Consider the following 18,013-nt stretch of genomic DNA (forward strand, 5'->3'; position numbering starts at 1 on the left):
CCCCTCAGTTCCTCAAGTTTGAGCCTGTCCCTATCAATAGGCAAAACACACACCTGTGTAGGGTATCATGAAATTTGGGGTATCAAATTGCCCTAAATATCACAGTACCTTATGCAGCTCCATCTCCTCACAGGACGGGAATGGACCTTGGGAGGTCACTGAGACCAGTACCCTGCCTTCCTGGCAGGTGCAAGCACTGTCCCTGACAGATTTTTTTTTACATCTATTTTCTGCAGACCCCTAAATGGCCTCCTTGAGGATTGAACTCACAGCCTTGGGCTTAGTAGCCCAATACTCAAACCACTGAGCTATCCCTCCCCAGCCCATTTCCTAGCACCCCTCCCCCCCACTTAGAGCTGGCCAGGATGCTCCCGCACCCCAATCTCCAGCTGCCTCTCCAGGGCTCAATGCTCAACACCCCTGCCCACCAGGTGGAGGCAAGCAGCATTCATGGGCTGAAGGACTAAGCATGAAGCATCAGCACAGCGGGTGGCTAGAGAGAAGTGGCACTTTCTCTTTAAAAGCACTGCTTCTTGATGGCTGGCCTGTGCCTCCTTCTTGGCTCTGTCTCTGGCTGGTAACTCTTCAAGACTGGATGTCACTGTAGTAAATAGTGTCTTGTCGAGGAGAGCTGTCAATCCTTTCCCCCACCAGCTTCAGCTGCCCCACCTGTGCCATGGGAGGAGGGGTACTCATGCTGGGCTGCATCAGGCACCAGCAGGCACTGCTCTGTTCATGCAAAACCTTTAGTTTATCTCTGGTGTAGGGAGGGATAAGGTAAATGTGGGTATGTCCACCAAAAAAGTCTGCAAGCATAAGTGAGCTGCTGTAATTACCACTGAGGGATGGGAGTGACAACTAAGAATCATCACAATTAAGGTTTTTGCATTTTAAGTGAACATTATGTGACAGATTTCTAACTGTAGTGCAGGCAGTTCCTTCACCTTTACAGAGGAAGTGGCAGAAGCCCCCGAGGGGTGAGAAGCTGTTAATCTAGGAGTACTGATACGCAATAATGGGCGGAACAGTGCAAGTGACTTGAGCAATGGGATACAACTGATGTGATCAGACTGCTCTGTGTGAACGCAGACATATAGCTAAGGCTTTGTCTATATTTTTGTCAGTCAGAGGAGTGAAAAAAATGCACCCCTCACTGACAAAAGTTTCAAGAGGAGAAGGGCTGGTGGGGACAGCACTATGTGGTTGGAAGAGGCTTTCTTGGTGAAATAGTGTCACTCACTGTGGTGGATTAAATACGCCCTCTCCACTGGCTGGAAAGTCCCTAGTGCAGACACACCCATAACAGAGAGCAGTGGGAAAGCAAACAGAAAACCCACATCACAGATCTTGACAGGTAGTCTCCAGCATGCAGTTGGAAGACAATGGGGCAAACTATAAGCGTCAAGGATCTTGTAATCTGTTTCCAACACATTATAAGACGTGTGTGTGTGTGTGTGTGTGTGTGTGTGTAAAAAACTTTCAGGACAGGGGATTACTTGTCAACAGCTCACACAGGGAGACAAGTTGACAGAGACAGTTCTATGAAAGAGCACCACAGGAGCTGATCCGACCTGGTTCCCCACACCACGTGGGAAACAAATATGGTTTCAGTTAGACATGCATCCTATCTGTTTATTGGTTTTAAGATGGGTTTTTTCTAAAGGTTTTTGTTCAAAATAAACAGTACTTTGCTTTAAGAGGGCTGTGTAAGCACTGTATTCACCAGTGTTATTGCTCCCTGAGGGAACTGAACAGCTGGATCTGAGCTTAAGTCACATGTAAAGAGATAATCACGGTTCAAACACAGCATTGCAACCCAGGGCTTGGTATGAGAGCCAGAGAACTGTGTGATTCTACCTGGAGCCAAGAGGTAGTCAGAGGCCTGAGAAAGGATGCACTAGATAAGGCCAGAAGTTGCAGGTGCCATTTGCCTAATGACTAGGACATTGTTTTGAAGTTAGACAGGGTTGAATAAGACACTGTCAGGCACTTGGAAGTCAGTGCGTGACAGCAAATAACTCGCCATCTCAGATGTCTATGACTCTGTCTAAGCTGAGCATTGACTGGAACAGTTGCATCTTCTCTAGAAGAGCAGAGATGCTGCTGGCTGGTGGGAGTAGGTACAACTGACCATCGTGTCTGGAGCACCAGGTAAAAATAAGAAAGGAAAAAGCAGTATTTGCCCTACATGGTGCCTGTTTAGCTATTCTGGACTGGAAACTTACTAAAATGTCAGACCCTGCTAAAAGCTAGATCTGTGTGACTCTCTGAACTGGCATCTTATAATAAAGCTGTAAGTCAAACATGTAATTTGCAGAAGCACAATCAGTAAAAAGATTTTCTTTAAAAACTGACTCTCTGCTTGCCAAAGGAAAAACTCCCCCTCGTCCTGTTGTGGCCTCTCTCCTATTTTCTGAATCCTAGAAGAACTGTAAAAGTCTAAAAAAATAAAACCATCAGGAGAGATCCAAAACTGCTGCCATGTGATGGCTGCCCAATGGGCGCCACAGGCAAGCCGCTGGTAACTCCTAATGTGGACACGTATTTACCATAAATCCACCATGGCAACAGCGCAACTGGCCTGTCTCATCCTTAGAAATTGGTTTCTCCACATAAAGGGTTGAGGATCCATCACTGGAACAGACTCGGAGGTCCTGGCTAACTTGCCTGCTTATCTAGGTGAAGACTGGCTTACCTCTCGGGCATTAAATCTGATATTTCTAAGAGCCCTTAACATTTGCTTTAATTAATTGGTGTGGGGTGGGGAGTGATTTGGACTGTAGAACACATTTGAGATAACTGCCTGAAACTACAATGCAGCATTGCCCACAGTGAGATACTAAAGACTCAAAAGCTGTGAAGTACCAAATGCTCTGATGGCTTCTTCCTGAAACACACGCACAAAATCAACCAACCTTTCCCATCGCATTCCTGCTTCACTACCTGGAGGTTCGTATAGGCATGCGAGCACCCAACCCTGAAAGGATAAACCAGTTATGTGAAGGTAAGAATAAACAATAAGGCTATGGCTACACTAAAGAGTTTTGTCGACAAAACTGGTGGCGCATCCACACACAAAATGCGTTTTGTTGACAGTATGTTGACAAAAGTCAGCACTTTCACTGACAACCAGATGAGGAAGAGCACCTTTGTCAACAGATTCTGTCAACAAAAAAGCTGTGTGGACAATCTGGGGGGCCTTCTGCTGACAGAGAGGGCTTCTGGTTCACCAGGCAGCCCTGTTTGCTGAGCTATCAGTCCACCATTCTGTCAAGAGGGTCAGGTAGTCTGGCTGCTATCTGCTGACTGAGTGGATCATTCTTTTGATCCACTTTAGTTTATGGCCACACTCTGTCAACACACATTTTGTCGACAATGTCATCTGACAGAAACGTCTGATGCTTCTAGTGTAACCGTAGCCTAAAAGACAACTGCATTTCTGCAATGGGTGTTAACTGGATTTCTATAAAACTCAAAAACTTTCCTGCTCAAAACTGGTAATCCCATCCAGCTTCTCCCTCCCTGCATCACCAGACCTCTCTCATGGGTAAGTGCTCTGATGCTAAATTCACAGCAGGAGATGCAGACTTGAGTCCATGGAAGGCAAAGGAAAGGAATCTTCCCCCAAATGAAGGGGAATTTAAACCGGACCTCACTATCTCATTATACGAAGGGAGCAGCTGTATCCCTTTCCCATTTCAGGCATAGCTGCTGCTGTGGGAAACTTACCCACTAGTGCAATGAAACCTGCTGCAAAGCCTCACTTACTTTTTTGGCTTGGCATTGATATCTGCAGATGACTCCTCTTCCATCCACTCCTTCTCTTGATTGTTTTCAGGATGCTCTGACAGACTTTGGACACTGCTTCCACCAGAGCTTTCACTATCTCCAGTGGAAGATATTCTAGAGAGACAATCAAAGAAGCAAAATAACTCCTACCTTCCACTCCTCTTCCCAAAGAGAAGGAATGCTAGATGTTTGACTTGTCAGTGACAACAGCGTCTAAACATCACAAAGTGGTTTCAACTTTACACCCCCAGTGATCAGTGATGCACAGCGCTTTCCGTTTTAAAGCTGACGCAGAGATGATGTGAGAGAAACCAGCTGCTAGCTCAAGCTCTGATCTCAGCAGCAGTAACAGATCACAGAAGCATTATTTCTGGTGCAGCAAGAAATCTGAGACTTTTAAACCTTGACACTTTTGGATAATATTCAAAATGAGTTTTCATGGCAGAGGCCAGTGTATATGGTGAACTGCAGCCGATGCGCAAGGCCAGGGAGAAGCACTGGGGCACTATAAAATTTGCACTAGGAAACTCAAGCAGCAATTAGTTATTTAAAACAATAATATATTACATTTCTATACTGCCTGCTCTCCCACAAGGGTCCTGTAGCTCTGTATACTCTTTCTACATGCAGCGCAGCTGAAACACAGCTACCTGGGGAATGAGGCTGGCAGCTGGGGACACAGAACAGTGCTGGAGGGGGAAGAGACATTTGGTCAAATACATTGTACTTGAGGCAAATCCTCTTCCTGCAAAATGTTCGCAAACCCCGCGTAAGTCAAATTTCCTGAGTAGTGCGGGAGAGCCAGTAAACTGACAAGGGCACCGGCCCCAGTAAGTTTCCTGGCTCCAGTGAGTGGAGGGGATCCGGGGACCAGCTGGAAGCCTGGCTCTTGGATCCCCTCCGCCGGTGGGAGCTGGGAAACTAACCAGCACCAGTGCAGGTCAGTTTCCGGTCTCCTGCCATTGGTGGGGAGCCGGGAACCAGGCTGCCCTAGTGCCCAGCCCCTCGCCACTCTGGGAGCCAGGTGAGATTTCTCCCTGGTTTCCTCCAGCTGGAGGAGCTGGGCAGGCAGACAGACGCAGCAGTGCAGTTTCTCCTAGCTCGGAGAAACTGTGCCACAGCAGCTCTCTGTCCACCAGGCTCCCTCTGGCGGCAATCTATAAGACCAAGGAAAGGATGTTGGCTGAGGGGGTCTCCTGCAATTGTGGGGCTTACTTCCATTCCTCCCTCCATTCACGGGTCTAGGAAGAGTTCATTTGGGTGGTGTCTGCTGGCTCCGTTGATACATTCAAGGAGCAGTGGGTACCGTCCAAGAACCTCTGCTCGGTGCAGCCTTCCAGTTCTCTCCTTTTCACCTTCAGACCTGCGCATGTTTTATTTTTTGTGGTCCCCAGTGATCATTTGCATTCTCAGGCTAGGGGAGGCTCCTTTAACTGCGGGTGACCTTACACACACACCCCCACCTCCCTGGAACCCAAAAGGATGACTATCTGGTGGCTCCAGCTCTTTGTTACAGGTATGAAGAGGACAGATGAATCCAGCGCTTTCACTGCTATCCTCTTCATGCCCGTGTTCCAGTCTTGTGAGATATGAGACACTGGGTATTAGCTGAGCTCTAGTGAACAATAAAGCCAGCTTCACCTGGGCTGTGGAGAATCGTCCTGCGGATCTATTAGTGGAGCAGGAGTCTCCGGTCTCTTGGATTTCTGGACACTACTGTTGGGTGAAGGCTTCTCCCCTGTGAGGCGATCCTGTAATGAGCTCTCTCTGTTGAGGTTAACTTCAGAATATGGGCAGCCAACTAACCTGTGTTGAAAACAAAGACATTCTTCTCCAACCTTTATTCGACCAGCTAGCCTATCTAGGCCCATCGTGCCCAAATCAGGGGTGCATGCAACAAGCAGCCAGGGAGAGTGCAGCAATCTGGGGGACAAGAGCAAGGTAAGGCTGATTTACACTGGTGACTGCAGTGAGATGACACCAAATATAAATGACAGCATAAGCTGGCCCAGAAGTCAGTGATGGAGAACGAGACAAAAGGAAACTTTTGCAGATGGCTTTGAAAGAGCAGAGGAAGGCTGCATGGTGGACAGGCTCAAGAGAGGGTGTCAGAGACAGAGCAGCACAAAACCAGACACAGGATAGCTTGTGGGAGGAGGAGACAGAGGGAGCATCAAGGCGAGCTGATCTCATAAAGCAAAGTGAAAGTGCACTATCCAAAAGAGTGAATTTCCTAACAAGAAAGATGTTGGGTGAAAATACAGGTTAAGCTCTCCATTGGCAGTCCCTCTCCATTATGTGGTATGCCTATTCTGTTGGGAACAGCTTTGCAAATATTAATAAATTAAGGTTCAAAACTTCTCTGGGATCTAGGTATTATTAGCCCAAGTCTAGAGATACAGAAATTAAGCTGTAGCATGCCAGTTATGGAGCTAAGATTAGAAACCAAGATCACATACTGGGCTTTATCTATTAGACAACACTGGCTCCTTAACAACAGCTATTCTCTATCAGCCACCTTGCCTGTGCAGAAATTCATATGAAATTACAACAAATTTTTGCACTTCTATAGCCCATTCAATCTGAAAAATTTGGAGTACTTTACACCACCTAAAAGCTAGGTATTAGTATTATAGACAATAAGTAACTAATCCTGTTAAGCCTCATGTGAGGTAGGCAAGCATGGTCCCATTTTACGGAGAGAGAAAATTAAGACAATGCCCCAATGAAGTCAGTAGCAGAACAAAATACTTGAACTACACCATGCTCCCTCTCTGTAAGTCGAGATTGCATTCTGGTGTGTTTCTTTCAGACGTTATTTTATGAAAAGGAACAGCATTAATGGCAGTGGGTGGTAAAAATCAAAGTGACTCAATAATGGGAGAGAAATCTGGACTTCTGTCAAACTGAGGCCATGTCAACACTACCAAGTTTGGTTGCCAAAAACTGCTTTTTGTGACAAGACTGTGAAAGTGTACACACACTGCAAGGTAACTTTTGAGAGGAAATCACCCTGTACCAGGAACAAAAACAAGAGACATTTTTCTTTCCCCCTCCTTTTATTGTGGACAAAGAGCCAGTGTAGCCACTGCAGTTTGTTTTGTCTACAGTGCTGGCTTCCACCAGTATCCCTAAAAGCCTGCCCTGATGGCGCCGCTCTGTGTTTTGAGCTCTGCTGCCCTGAAGACATGCACCCTTCCCCTTTCAAAGCTCTGAAGGACTGACAGCTGAGAGTGCTGCTTCTTTTGGGGAATAAAGAACAAATAGGGTGACCATCCGTCCCGTACTGGGCATAACAGTCCCGTATTTGGGATGCCAGAAAGGTCTCCCAATGTATTTTTTAAAAGGGACTCACTGTCCTGTATTTGGGCTGTCCCTGCCCCCCACTGACATTTTCTGTCAGCAGCTGACCAGCTGTTGGTGGGAGTCACTTTGCTGAATCTTGGGGGAGCGTGGGCAGCTGCCACTTTCCCAGGGGTTGAGGAGTGCCGGTGGCTGCCACTTCCCCACGGCTCCCCGGGGCTTGGTGGAGCTGGGAGGAGCTGCCCCTCCCCTCCATATCTGCCTGTCCTGTATATACGACAGGGAGAGATGGTTGCCCTAAGAACAAATTGCTGGACTTCTGACCTGCACTAGGAAGGAACACAGCAGCAGGCAGACTGGGGTCACAAGGTGGGGATGGGGAGAGAGACAGCTGGGATGTTTTGACATTCCTCAGCTCAGAGACCCACTCCCTGGCTGTTGAGGAGGCTATGGGAGAACTTGGAAGGAATCCCAAGATGTACAGGGCTCAGTTCTGCTTTCCCACAACACTGTACTGTAAGATATGTGCTCACAGTGCATTACTCACACTGCTGATGATGGTGCCCCCAAAGTGGACATGATGAGCTATTGACAGAGGCAGACAGTGTGAACATTCCCTGATGCTTTTTGTTTTGCCTACTTTTGGGTATCAACATAAGTTTTGTTGACAAAACTTGGTAGGGTAGACAGGGCCTTAAATACACACAATTTTCTGAATTTATAGTCAAGCCATTTAGGCACAAGAGGGAGCTACAACCAAAGACATGACAATATCTACAGAGAACAAGAGCAATGAAGCGCAAGGGGATATAGTTGTACGGTTACCATGAAAAGTATCCCTTACAGCCCAGGTGAACTTACGTATAATGTGTTCCATAGCGAGGTCCCCTGACATGACCAATACCCTGGCAGCCGGGGGTAGGGCACCCTTGCCCTGCCACTCCAAACATATCACCAGCACCTAGTAATGAAAATAATTATGCAGTATATTTTTGCACTCAAAGATTAGGCAGGAGAAGAAAAACGTAACATAATAGCATGCCATCATCCCCCTCACCTAGTGGGAGTTGCAGGGTATGTCCAGTTTTAGCACACCAGCCCACGGGGTGAATGTCAGGGCTGTCTGCATCGACCCAGAAATCATAACTGTGGTCCCATCCATCAAAATGTATCTAAAAGAGAAGCCAAACAGATACAGACCACATCATCGCTGAGGGAGAGAGCTGAAGTTAGGACTCAGCTTTCTTTTTATCCTCTCCTCTTGCCTGTTTTAATTGGCTCAATTTTTCAAAAACATTTCTTTTGCAGTGACAGCTTTCCATGTTGTAAGTCACACAACTCTCCCTCTGATCTGGTCAATATAACTACTGTTTTCCTTAGCAATTAGTTACAAAGAACAAAGAGTCTGATGACACGGTCAAATCTGAGGGCCTTCAACAAAGGATGGAGCACGTGGCTATTCAGTCACATCTTAAAATTTGCAGACTCAGTTGTTTATTTAATTGGCTTGCATTTAAGGAATCCAAAAAATGTCATTATGGAAAATAAGTTAGTACTGTTTTTGCACTGCCTATCTAGACCTTTCTGTTTGCATCATGGTGTAGGCCCTGTTGTTCTTAGCATATTAGAGACAAAATGTATTAGTTAATATCTGTACTGGTCCAACTTCTGTTGGTGAAAGAGATAAGCTTTCAAGTGACATGGAGTAGACATTTAAGCCTGGGAAAGGGGCTCAGAGAGCTTGTCTACACTTAGGCTATGGTTACACTACTGTATCCCAAAATAGCAACTCCGGGGCTAAACGCTGTTTTTGAAATAGCAGCTGCTATTCCATATTCCATTTCCGCTACCCCCCGTTTTGAAAGGGGCAGTGGAAACCTAGAAATAAGGTAACTCAAAATACCTTATGAACTTTCTGTTGAGTAAATTGTGTAAGATATTTTGAGTTACGGCTACATTGTAGCCATGGTCTCACAGCACTGCAATAGGGCTTAGTGAAGATGGTGTCTACGCAGAGAGGAGGTGTAGGTACTCCACCTCCCTGAGAAACAGCAGCAATGTGAATAGGAGAAGTCCTCCTGTCAACATAGCACTGTCTGCACTGCGGATTAGTGAATATAACTACAAGTGTGGAAAATCCACACCCTTGAGTGACGTACTTACACCAATATGAATTGGTAGCACAGAAGATGGGTGGGGAACCTTTTTCAGGTTGGAGGTCACTGACCTGTAGACAAATCAGTTGAGCGCCACAGAAGAGAGAAGCAAACAAAAAAAAACCCCACATCACTGATGTGGTCTCTGACTGTATGAGGGCCAGGGCTATGGGAGCCGGTGAGAGGGAGGGTGCAGGAGTGGGTGATCTGAGCTGGAGCAGGATCAGGTTGTGGGTGGGGATCTGGACAAGAGGGGTCTCAGTGTTAGTCTATAGCTTCACAAAAAACAAGCAGTCCTGTAGCACCTTAAAGATTAACAATTTTACTTATTAAATAAGACCCATAAAAGCCCATTACCAAATAAATAAAATTGTTAGTCTTTAAGGTGCAACAGAACTGCTTGTTTTTGGGATGGATGGATGGGGGTGCTGGCACAGGCTGGAGGTGTGGATCTAGCTGAGAAGAAGGGGTGTGGTGTTTGGAACAGAGGGGTTAGGGTGGGAGTAGAGATCTGGATGGGAGGGGACACAGGAGTTGTTTGGGGGTGCAAGGTCTGGGTGATAGAAGAGCACTTATCTTTGCTGCACATGGCTCTGCAACCACTCCCGCTGTACTCAGGCACTGCCCTCTGCTGCTCTGATTGGCTGGAATTTTGGCTAATCAGAGCAGCAGTATGAAGACTCTGGGCAGGATGCCCAGTACCACTTACTGCCCTCACCCTGCAAAGCTCATGACCTCTGGTAGAGCCCGCAGTCTGAATCTGGACTGCAGCTTGCCTGCAGGGCCCTGCACCCTCCACTTCACTGCAGGGTGTAGGCCAGGTAGGAGAGCCCTGGACATCAGGATCCAGAGCCAGATGAGGTACAGTCCAGATCCAGAATCAGGGCCAGGGTTTTCCCAACCCTAGTGTAGAGAGTGTCACAGTTAAATACAACTCGGAGCAGAATGTTTAGCATAAGTACTTAACACGTATTCAAAGAGATCATTTAAGGTGAGTAGTAGTAGGCATCCTTCGATCCCAAGGGATCATAGGTTTGCGCCCCAGCTGGACTGATTCGAGCAGCGTCTTCTGTGGCTGTGCAATGCAATGCGGGAGTGGCAGTCCTTTCCGCACTGTGAACAGCAGTAGGCAGATGTCGTTCTGGTATTAGGGGCACGGATCTTCCTGAGGGCTCTCCTGTCTTCTGCTTCCTTCACCAAGGTAGTTTCACACATAACAAGAGCTTCCTTCACTACGTCTCCAGGTGTGCCTGTCTGAGGCAAGCGAATGCCAGGTGTTCACACTGACAGAGAGAGCGCTGAGGTCACGCTTGCACGTGTCCTTGTAGTGCAATTTAGGTCGCCCTTTCGGCCTCTTTCTAGACGCCAATTCGCCGAAGAGAAGGTCCTTCGGTATTCGGCCATCCGTCATGCGTGAGACATGGCCCAGGCAGCGCTTACGCCTCTGTTTGAGAAGGGTGAACGTGGAGGTGGTGCCTGCCCTCTCAAGCACTGCGCTATTGGGGACCTTGTCCTGCCATGAGATACCGAGTATGCGCCTAAGGCAGCGCATGTGGAATGTGTTGAGCCGCTGCTCTTGTTTTGAGTGCAAAGTCCATGTTTCACTGGCGTACAGCAATGTGCTCAAAACACAGGCTGTGTAGACCTGCACCTTGGTGTGTACAGTGAGCTTATTGTTAGCCCATACTCTCTTCGTCAGCCTGGAGAATGTTGTGGAGGCTTTTTCAATGCGCTTGTTGATCTCACTATCAAGTGACAAGTTGTCCGAGATCATCGAGCCTAGGTACACGAACTCATGGACGACTTCCAGTTTGTAGTCTAGCACGTTGATAGATGGCTCGTTACCCACGTTTTGGCCCATCACCTGTGTCTTCTTTAAGTTGATTGTGAGGCCAAATTCCATACATGCCTCCGCAAAGCGAGTTATGAGTGACTACAGTTCCTGCTGAGTGTGAGCAGCAATAGCTGCAACGTCAGCAAAAAGGAACTCCCTTAGACTCTTCGTAAGCACCCTGGTCTTCGCTCTAAGCCTCGACAGTTGAAGAGGTTGCCGTCCATTCTCGTGCGGAGAGAGACGACCTCTGCAGCAGTTCCGAAGGCATATTTGAGCAAAACTGCAAAGAAGATGCCAAACAGCGTTGGAGCCAGCACACACCCCTGCTTCACTCCGCTGAGAATCTCAAAGGGTTCGGATGTGGATCCGTCATATACGACGGTCCCCTTCATGACTTCATGGAAGGCCCTAATAATGCTGAGCAGAGTTGGGGGACAGCCGATCTTAGCCAGAATCGCAAACAGACCTTTTCTGCTGACGAGGGCAAATGCCTTGGTCAGGTCGATGAAGGCAATATACAGAGGTTTGTTCTGCTCCCTGCACTTTTCTTGTAGTTGCCTAACTGAGAAAACCATGTCTATGGTGGACCATTCAGCTCTGAACCCACACTGAGACTCAGGGTAGACTCTCTCCGCAAGAACACTGAGCCTCTTCAGCACAACATGTGCAAATAGCTTCCCCACGGTACTGAGAAGGGAGATGCCGCGATAGTTGTTACAATTGCTTTTGTCACCCTTGTTCTTGTAGACAGTCACGATGTTAGCATCCCTCATATCTTGCGGTACGCTTCCTTCTCTCCAGCATTGGCAAAGTATTCCATGCAGCTCTGAAACTAGGGTACCGTTGGCGCATTTGAGGATTTCTGAAGGAATACCGTCTTTCCCTAGGGCTTTTCCAGAAGAGAGTGCTTTTAGCGCGTCGCTGAGTTCCTCCAAGGTGGGCTCAGCGTCAAGTTCAGTCATGGTGGGCAGAGGCTTGATGGCATTCAGGGCTCTCTCTGTAACTACGGTCTCTCTGGCGTACAACTGTGAGTAGTGTTCCACCCAGCATTCCACCTGCTTGGTTCTGTCCTTCAAGACCTCGCCTGTGGCCGACTTAAGTGGGGCAGTCTTTCTTTGTGATGGACCGATGGCCTGCTTGATCCCATCGTACATTCCTCGCATGTTACCAGTGTCCGCGGCCTGCTAAATCTTGGAGCAGAGTTGGAGCCAGTAATTGTTGGCACACCGCCGAGCAACCTGCTGTACTTGACTCTGAGCAGACCGGAGCGCCTGCAGATTCACTTCACTGGGAGAGGACCTGTATGCAGCCAGTGCCTGTCTCTTCTTCTCAATCAGGGGCGTCAGCACTTCAGTGTGGGCTTCAAACGAATCAGCAGACTTGACTGTCTTCTTCCCAAAGGTAGATATCGCAGTATTATAGATAGTGTCCCGTAGTTGCTCCCATCTCTTGCTGATATCAGTGTCGTCTGGGCGGGGCAAGGCCTCTTCAAGTGCTTGGACAAACTCGCATACTTTTGAAGGGTCACGAGTCTTGCCAGTATCAATGCGCTGCCTCCCTTCCTTTTTGGAGCAAAAGAATCTTCGTGGCTGGATGTGCACCTTACTACACACGAGCAAATGGTCAGTGTCACAGTCTGCGCTGTGGTAGCTACATGTCACCCTGACATGTGTTTGGTGAGGACGAGGTCAAGCTGGTGCCAATGTTTCGATCTTGGGTGTCGCCACAAAACTTTGTGCTGGGGTTTGACGTTGAAGGTGGTATTGGTTATGCAGAGGTCATGTTGAGAGCAGAGTTCAAGGAGGTGCTGTCCGTTTTCATTCATCTTCCCTGTTCCAAACTGTCCCAGACAGGATGGCCAGCTGTGGTGGTCGCTGCCAACTCTGGCGTTGAAGTCGCCAAGGATGAATAGCTGCTCATGGGAAGGTACCTCACTGATGGCAATGCTAAGTTCATCATAGAACTTGTCCTTAACTTCCTGGGCAGAAGTTAAAGTAGGCGCATAGACGCTGAAGATGTTATTCGAGGTGAAGCAGCCCATTAAAACCTCTTCAGTCACAGGACAAAAAAATGGTTGGTAGGTTACAGATTTTTGGGATCTAGGGATTCTAGTTCTCTCAGAAAACTAGAATTCTTAGACTCTCTCCCTTGAAAAATAATTCTCCAACAAGAAACCATAAAATTCCATCATTTTCCATGATTAAAATTAAACGCTGAACTCCGCTTCCGTAGGTATAATACATGTAGGCATCAGCTGAACACAATGTTTTATGAATATATTTGAAATTTTTAAACTGACAGCCCAAGCCCTGACTCTTCTCCCAATTATCCACATTTTTGATTGTCTAATCTGGCTCTGGTACCTGGTTTGACCAGATAACAGGGGTTCCACTCTATGTTTTTATTTTTTCACAATATGTGAAAACTAATGATTTTCTGCAAAAAACATGAAGTCCATGTTTTTCCATGGCAAATGGGCTTCTGGCACCCCTTGTAAGAAGCCACAAATCTAGTGTCTTTATAAGATCATGATTTCTAGCTTCTAGTAATGTCACAAATTGAAACTCCCAGGCCCATCTTCTGAAGGTGTTGCACGTCTCCTTTTGGGATTGAGCCTCATAGCAGTGGAGCTAAATCTTCAGGTTTCACATCTACTGTTGTGGCAGGGTGTGGTGCCACTTGGAGCTGGTGAGTGCTGCTCGGTGGGGAGCTTGCTTCTGATGAGCTTGACAAGGTTGGGAAGCTGTTTGAAGGCCAGAAAGGGGGATTCAAGAAAGATTTCTTTCAGCATGTGATCCCCATAAAGTACGGGTTGTAATCTATTTCTCACAGAATGGGCCAGAGATGTTAAAACAGTTAACAGGCTAGACAATAGCTCTTAACTGGTTAACTGTTTTAATGTAGCTCCCAGTGCCCTGCCTGCTAGTCCCTCTGTGGCTGAGGCTGCTCCAGTCTTGTGTGGCTGGGCACCACTAGAGTTCACCACCAAGGGCCAGTTAACTAGGAAGCATACCAGTAAACATCATGCTTACTGGTATCTTACCAGTTGACCATTTACCACCCTTAGAATGGGCTCTCCAGATACTCCACAAGAACCTGCTTCAAAACCAAAACTAAAACCACCTCCAACTAGACACTCCTATTCATTACCTACCAGCTCACACTAGACCCCTCACACTGTATCATCAGACAATTACAACCCATACTTGATGAGGCTAGGGGGCGGGTAGGTACGTTGAAAAGGTGAGATAGGACCCAGAGTGATCTAGATAAATTGGAGGATTGGGCCAAAGGGATCTTGGAGTTATAGTGGATAGTTCTCTGAAGACATCCACGCAGTGTGCAGCGGCAGTCAGTAAAGCAAATAGGATGTTAGGAATTATTAAAAAAAGGAATAGATAATAAGACAAAAGATATCATACTTCCCCTATATAAAACTATGGTATGCCTACATCTTGAGTATTGTGTGCAGATGTGGTCTCCTCACCTCAAAAAAGATATATTGGCATTAGAAAAGGTTCAGAAAAGGGCGACTAAGATGATTAGGGGTGTGGAACGGGTCCCATATGGGGAGAGAGTAGAGAGACTGGGACTTTTCAGTCTGGAAAAGAGGAGATTGAGGGGCGATATGATAGAGGTATATAAAATCATGAATGGTGTGGAGAAAGTGAATATAGAAAAATTATTTACCTTTTCCCATAATACAAGAACTAGGGGACACCAAATGAAATTGATGGGTAGTGGGTTCAAAACTAATCAAAGGAAATTTTTCTTCACACAGCGCACAGTCAACCTGTGGAACTCCTTGCTGGAGGAGGGGGTGAAGGCCAGGACTCTATTAGGGTTTAAAAAAGAGCTCGATAAATTTTTGCAGGTTAGGTCCATAAATGGCTATTAGCCAGGGGTAAAGTATGGTGCCTAGCCTTCAGTACAAGGGCAGGAGATGGATGGCAGGAGATAAATCACTTGATCATTGTCTTCTGTTCTCCTTCTCTGGGGCACCTGGCATTGGCCACTGTTGGCAGATGGGATACCGGGCTGGATGGACCTTTGGTCTGACCCAGTATGGCCATTCTTATGTTCTTAATTTGATGAGGTTCAACAAGGAAAAGGACAGAGCCCTTCACTTGGAATGGAAGACTCACAAACATCGTTGCAGGCTGGAAACCGACTGGCTAAATAGCAGTGCAGCAGAAAAGGACCTGGGGATTACAGTAAATGAGAGGCTGGATATGAGTCAACAGTGTGCCTTTGTAGCCAAGAAGGCTAATGGCATATTCTTCCAGCAGATCTAGAGAAGTTATTCTCCTGTATTCAGCACTGGTGAGGCCACATATGGAGTATTGCATCCAGTTCCGGACCCCTGTCCCACACACAGAAAGGATGTGGATACAGTGGAGTGGGTCTAGTGGAGGGCAATGAAAATGATTAGGAGGCTGGAGCACATGACCTGCAAAAAGAGGCTGAGGGATTTGGACTTTTTTAGTTTGCAGAAGAGAAGAGTGAGGGGGCATTTGATAGCAGCCTTCAGCTTCCTGAAAGTGAGCTATAATGAAGATGGAGAGAGGCTGTTTCTCAGTAGGGAGGGATGGCAGAACAAGGAACAATGGTCTCAAGTTACAGAGGGGGAGGTGTAGGTTGGATATTGGGAAAAACTATTTCACGAGGAGGGTGGTGAAGCACTGGAATGAGTTAGCTAGAGAGATGGTGGAATTGCCATACCTAGAGGTTTTTAAGTCCTGGCTTGAGAAGTCCTGGCTGGGATGATTTAGTTAGGGTTGATCCTGCTTTATGCAGGGAGCTGGATGACCTTGATGACCTCCTGAGACCTCTTCCAGCCCTGGGATTCTATACTTCTAGGACAATACTGAAATAAATCTTTCCTGACACGCTGCTTCTGGCCTTCAAACAACCATCCATCTTGCCATGCTCAGCAGAAGCAAGCTCCCCACAGACCAACGCATACCAAGTCAGACCCTGACACAACAGGTGCAGACATAACCTTTCATAATCCATGGGTCTTACACATTTCTGTCACATATGGGGTACCTCACCTCCAGCATTAAATGCATCCAAAACGAAAATAGGTAATGACTATTCTGTTGAACGAACTCATACAGGAAATGAATAAGAGACAAAATACCACATCACCTGTGGGTGAACACTTTCCAGTATAGTCTCAGAGGGGTAAACTTTCCACCATGTGATTATTCTGTAGAAGACCTATCAGTCCTCTCCACAATACTTTCAAAGGATGAGTCTATGACCTTAAATTCATAGCTTTACTAGATACCAAAAAATCATGGACTGACTGGAGACTCTGGATTTATGACTTATTACAACAATCCCATAACAAACCTACTAACAACCCTCTACCCAGCTGCTTCCCCACCCTCTACATTCCCCCTATGACTGCATAGGTGTTAACAGGCCACTCCACTTTGAATTGTCCCTTGAAATGTGCGTTAATAAAGGCTACACACTCTGTTCACCTTGCTGGGACATTCAGGGTAACTTTCCCAGACCTCATTTCACTCATCATCAGCTGCTGGTCCAATAAAAGATGGCATGCAAGTCGATTTTCATCAATATACAAGGCAGAAACTCAGCCCTGTCCCTCCTTTCCCATGCAGCTGGGAGATTACTCAAAGCCCTGTCACCTGTGGATTAACAAAAATGAGCTAATGCTAGCAACCACCACCTAATTGGTAAAGCTCAACATCTTTATTTATTTATTAATGAAACTGCTGTAAGTAGGACTATTAGCGACTTTAAAAATTATCATTGGCACTTGGACCAATCACAGAGGTTAAAATTTTGGCACTCTACCTTGGAAAGGTTGCTGACCCCTGGTCTAGTGGGGATGAGCTGATGTTCACAATGCTTACTGCAGCACTATAAATGATAAAACTTGACTAAGTGATCTCTGGGGAGAGACCAAAAATGTAACAGGCCATGAACAGAAATAGCCTCTCATCCCAGTGGTGGTCCTGGCATGTCAATACACAGACACACTGCTGAGGGAGATCAATAGCTGCTGCCCCCCATTTTGTGGATTGATATTTAGTCTGACTATCAAACCAGCACCTTTCATGAGCAATATAGGAAAACCAAAAAAGCAAATTCAAATGCATTTCTGAGCCAGTGACATGAGTGAGTGAAGCTGCTCACTATATAAACATGAGCTTGTCTTGAGTATGGGTTTCCCTTTCCAGTTCACTATTAAGGTGAGCTCAGAAGTTGCCAATGAACTTCTCGTTACCAGTACATCAATGCTTTGTTCATCATTCACACAGACCAGGCAGAAATTGCACAAGGGAAAGCAAAACCATTTCAGCAAATCTCATTCTAGAATAAGTTAAATTACATTCACATCTGACAATACTCAGCAGTAACAACGCAACTCATATGGGACAAACAAGCAAAACATCTTTTGTAGACTTGTCAGATTTGCTTTCCAGATCTATTATTTGTAAGGTGTTCCCACTTGCTGTCATCTCCTTAAAAAAGAAAAGCCAGTCTCCACAAATTCTATACCTGAAATCATCCGACTGCCTGGGTAGAAAGGCACCGTGCATTCCTTGAAAGGCATACCTTGATACGATGGTCCTCCTTCTCAGTTATTGTTGCCACTCTTATTAACATGGGATTTCTCCTGTCCACAGCCTCCAGTTTCGTGTTAACCTGGAACCCATGGGCTGGACGCTATAAGAGAAGATATTATGAAAAGTTCATAATTTCAAGTCATATAAGTACTACAGTAAACTCTTTTCCATTTGGCAGCTCTGGAAGGTTCCCAGATATTCAAATATTCTGGATAGTAGAGAGTATACCTAGCAATGCAGAACATTAAAAGAAAAAAAAAGATTTGATATTATAGTAAACTCTTTTATCCAGTATTCATTCAACAGAACTCTCAAACAACAGGCAC

The 18,013-nt window shown here is 46.4% G+C and overlaps 1 protein-coding gene across 14 annotated transcripts in view; it reads right to left on the reverse strand.

The window, feature by feature from the left end:
• The window catches only part of LOC142001423 (lethal(3)malignant brain tumor-like protein 3), a 119,366-nt gene that overhangs the window by 20,284 nt on the left and 81,069 nt on the right, over nucleotides 1–18,013 (reverse strand). For 13 of the 14 annotated variants that reach the window (XM_074976636.1, XM_074976631.1, XM_074976632.1 and 10 more), the window contains 6 exons: nucleotides 17,677–17,787; nucleotides 8,150–8,264; nucleotides 7,954–8,053; nucleotides 5,431–5,595; nucleotides 3,769–3,903; nucleotides 2,916–2,977 (listed from right to left, as the gene is read on the reverse strand). In XM_074976636.1, coding sequence (XP_074832737.1) covers nucleotides 2,916–2,977; nucleotides 3,769–3,903; nucleotides 5,431–5,595; nucleotides 7,954–8,053; nucleotides 8,150–8,264; nucleotides 17,677–17,787 — 688 coding nt within the window. The remainder of the gene's footprint in view (nucleotides 1–2,915; nucleotides 2,978–3,768; nucleotides 3,904–5,430; nucleotides 5,596–7,953; nucleotides 8,054–8,149; nucleotides 8,265–17,676; nucleotides 17,788–18,013) is intronic. The other variant, XM_074976642.1, reaches the window with a different exon arrangement.

This window comes from Carettochelys insculpta, chromosome 24 (genome assembly GCF_033958435.1).
Source record: "Carettochelys insculpta isolate YL-2023 chromosome 24, ASM3395843v1, whole genome shotgun sequence".
NCBI lineage: Eukaryota > Metazoa > Chordata > Testudines > Carettochelyidae > Carettochelys > Carettochelys insculpta.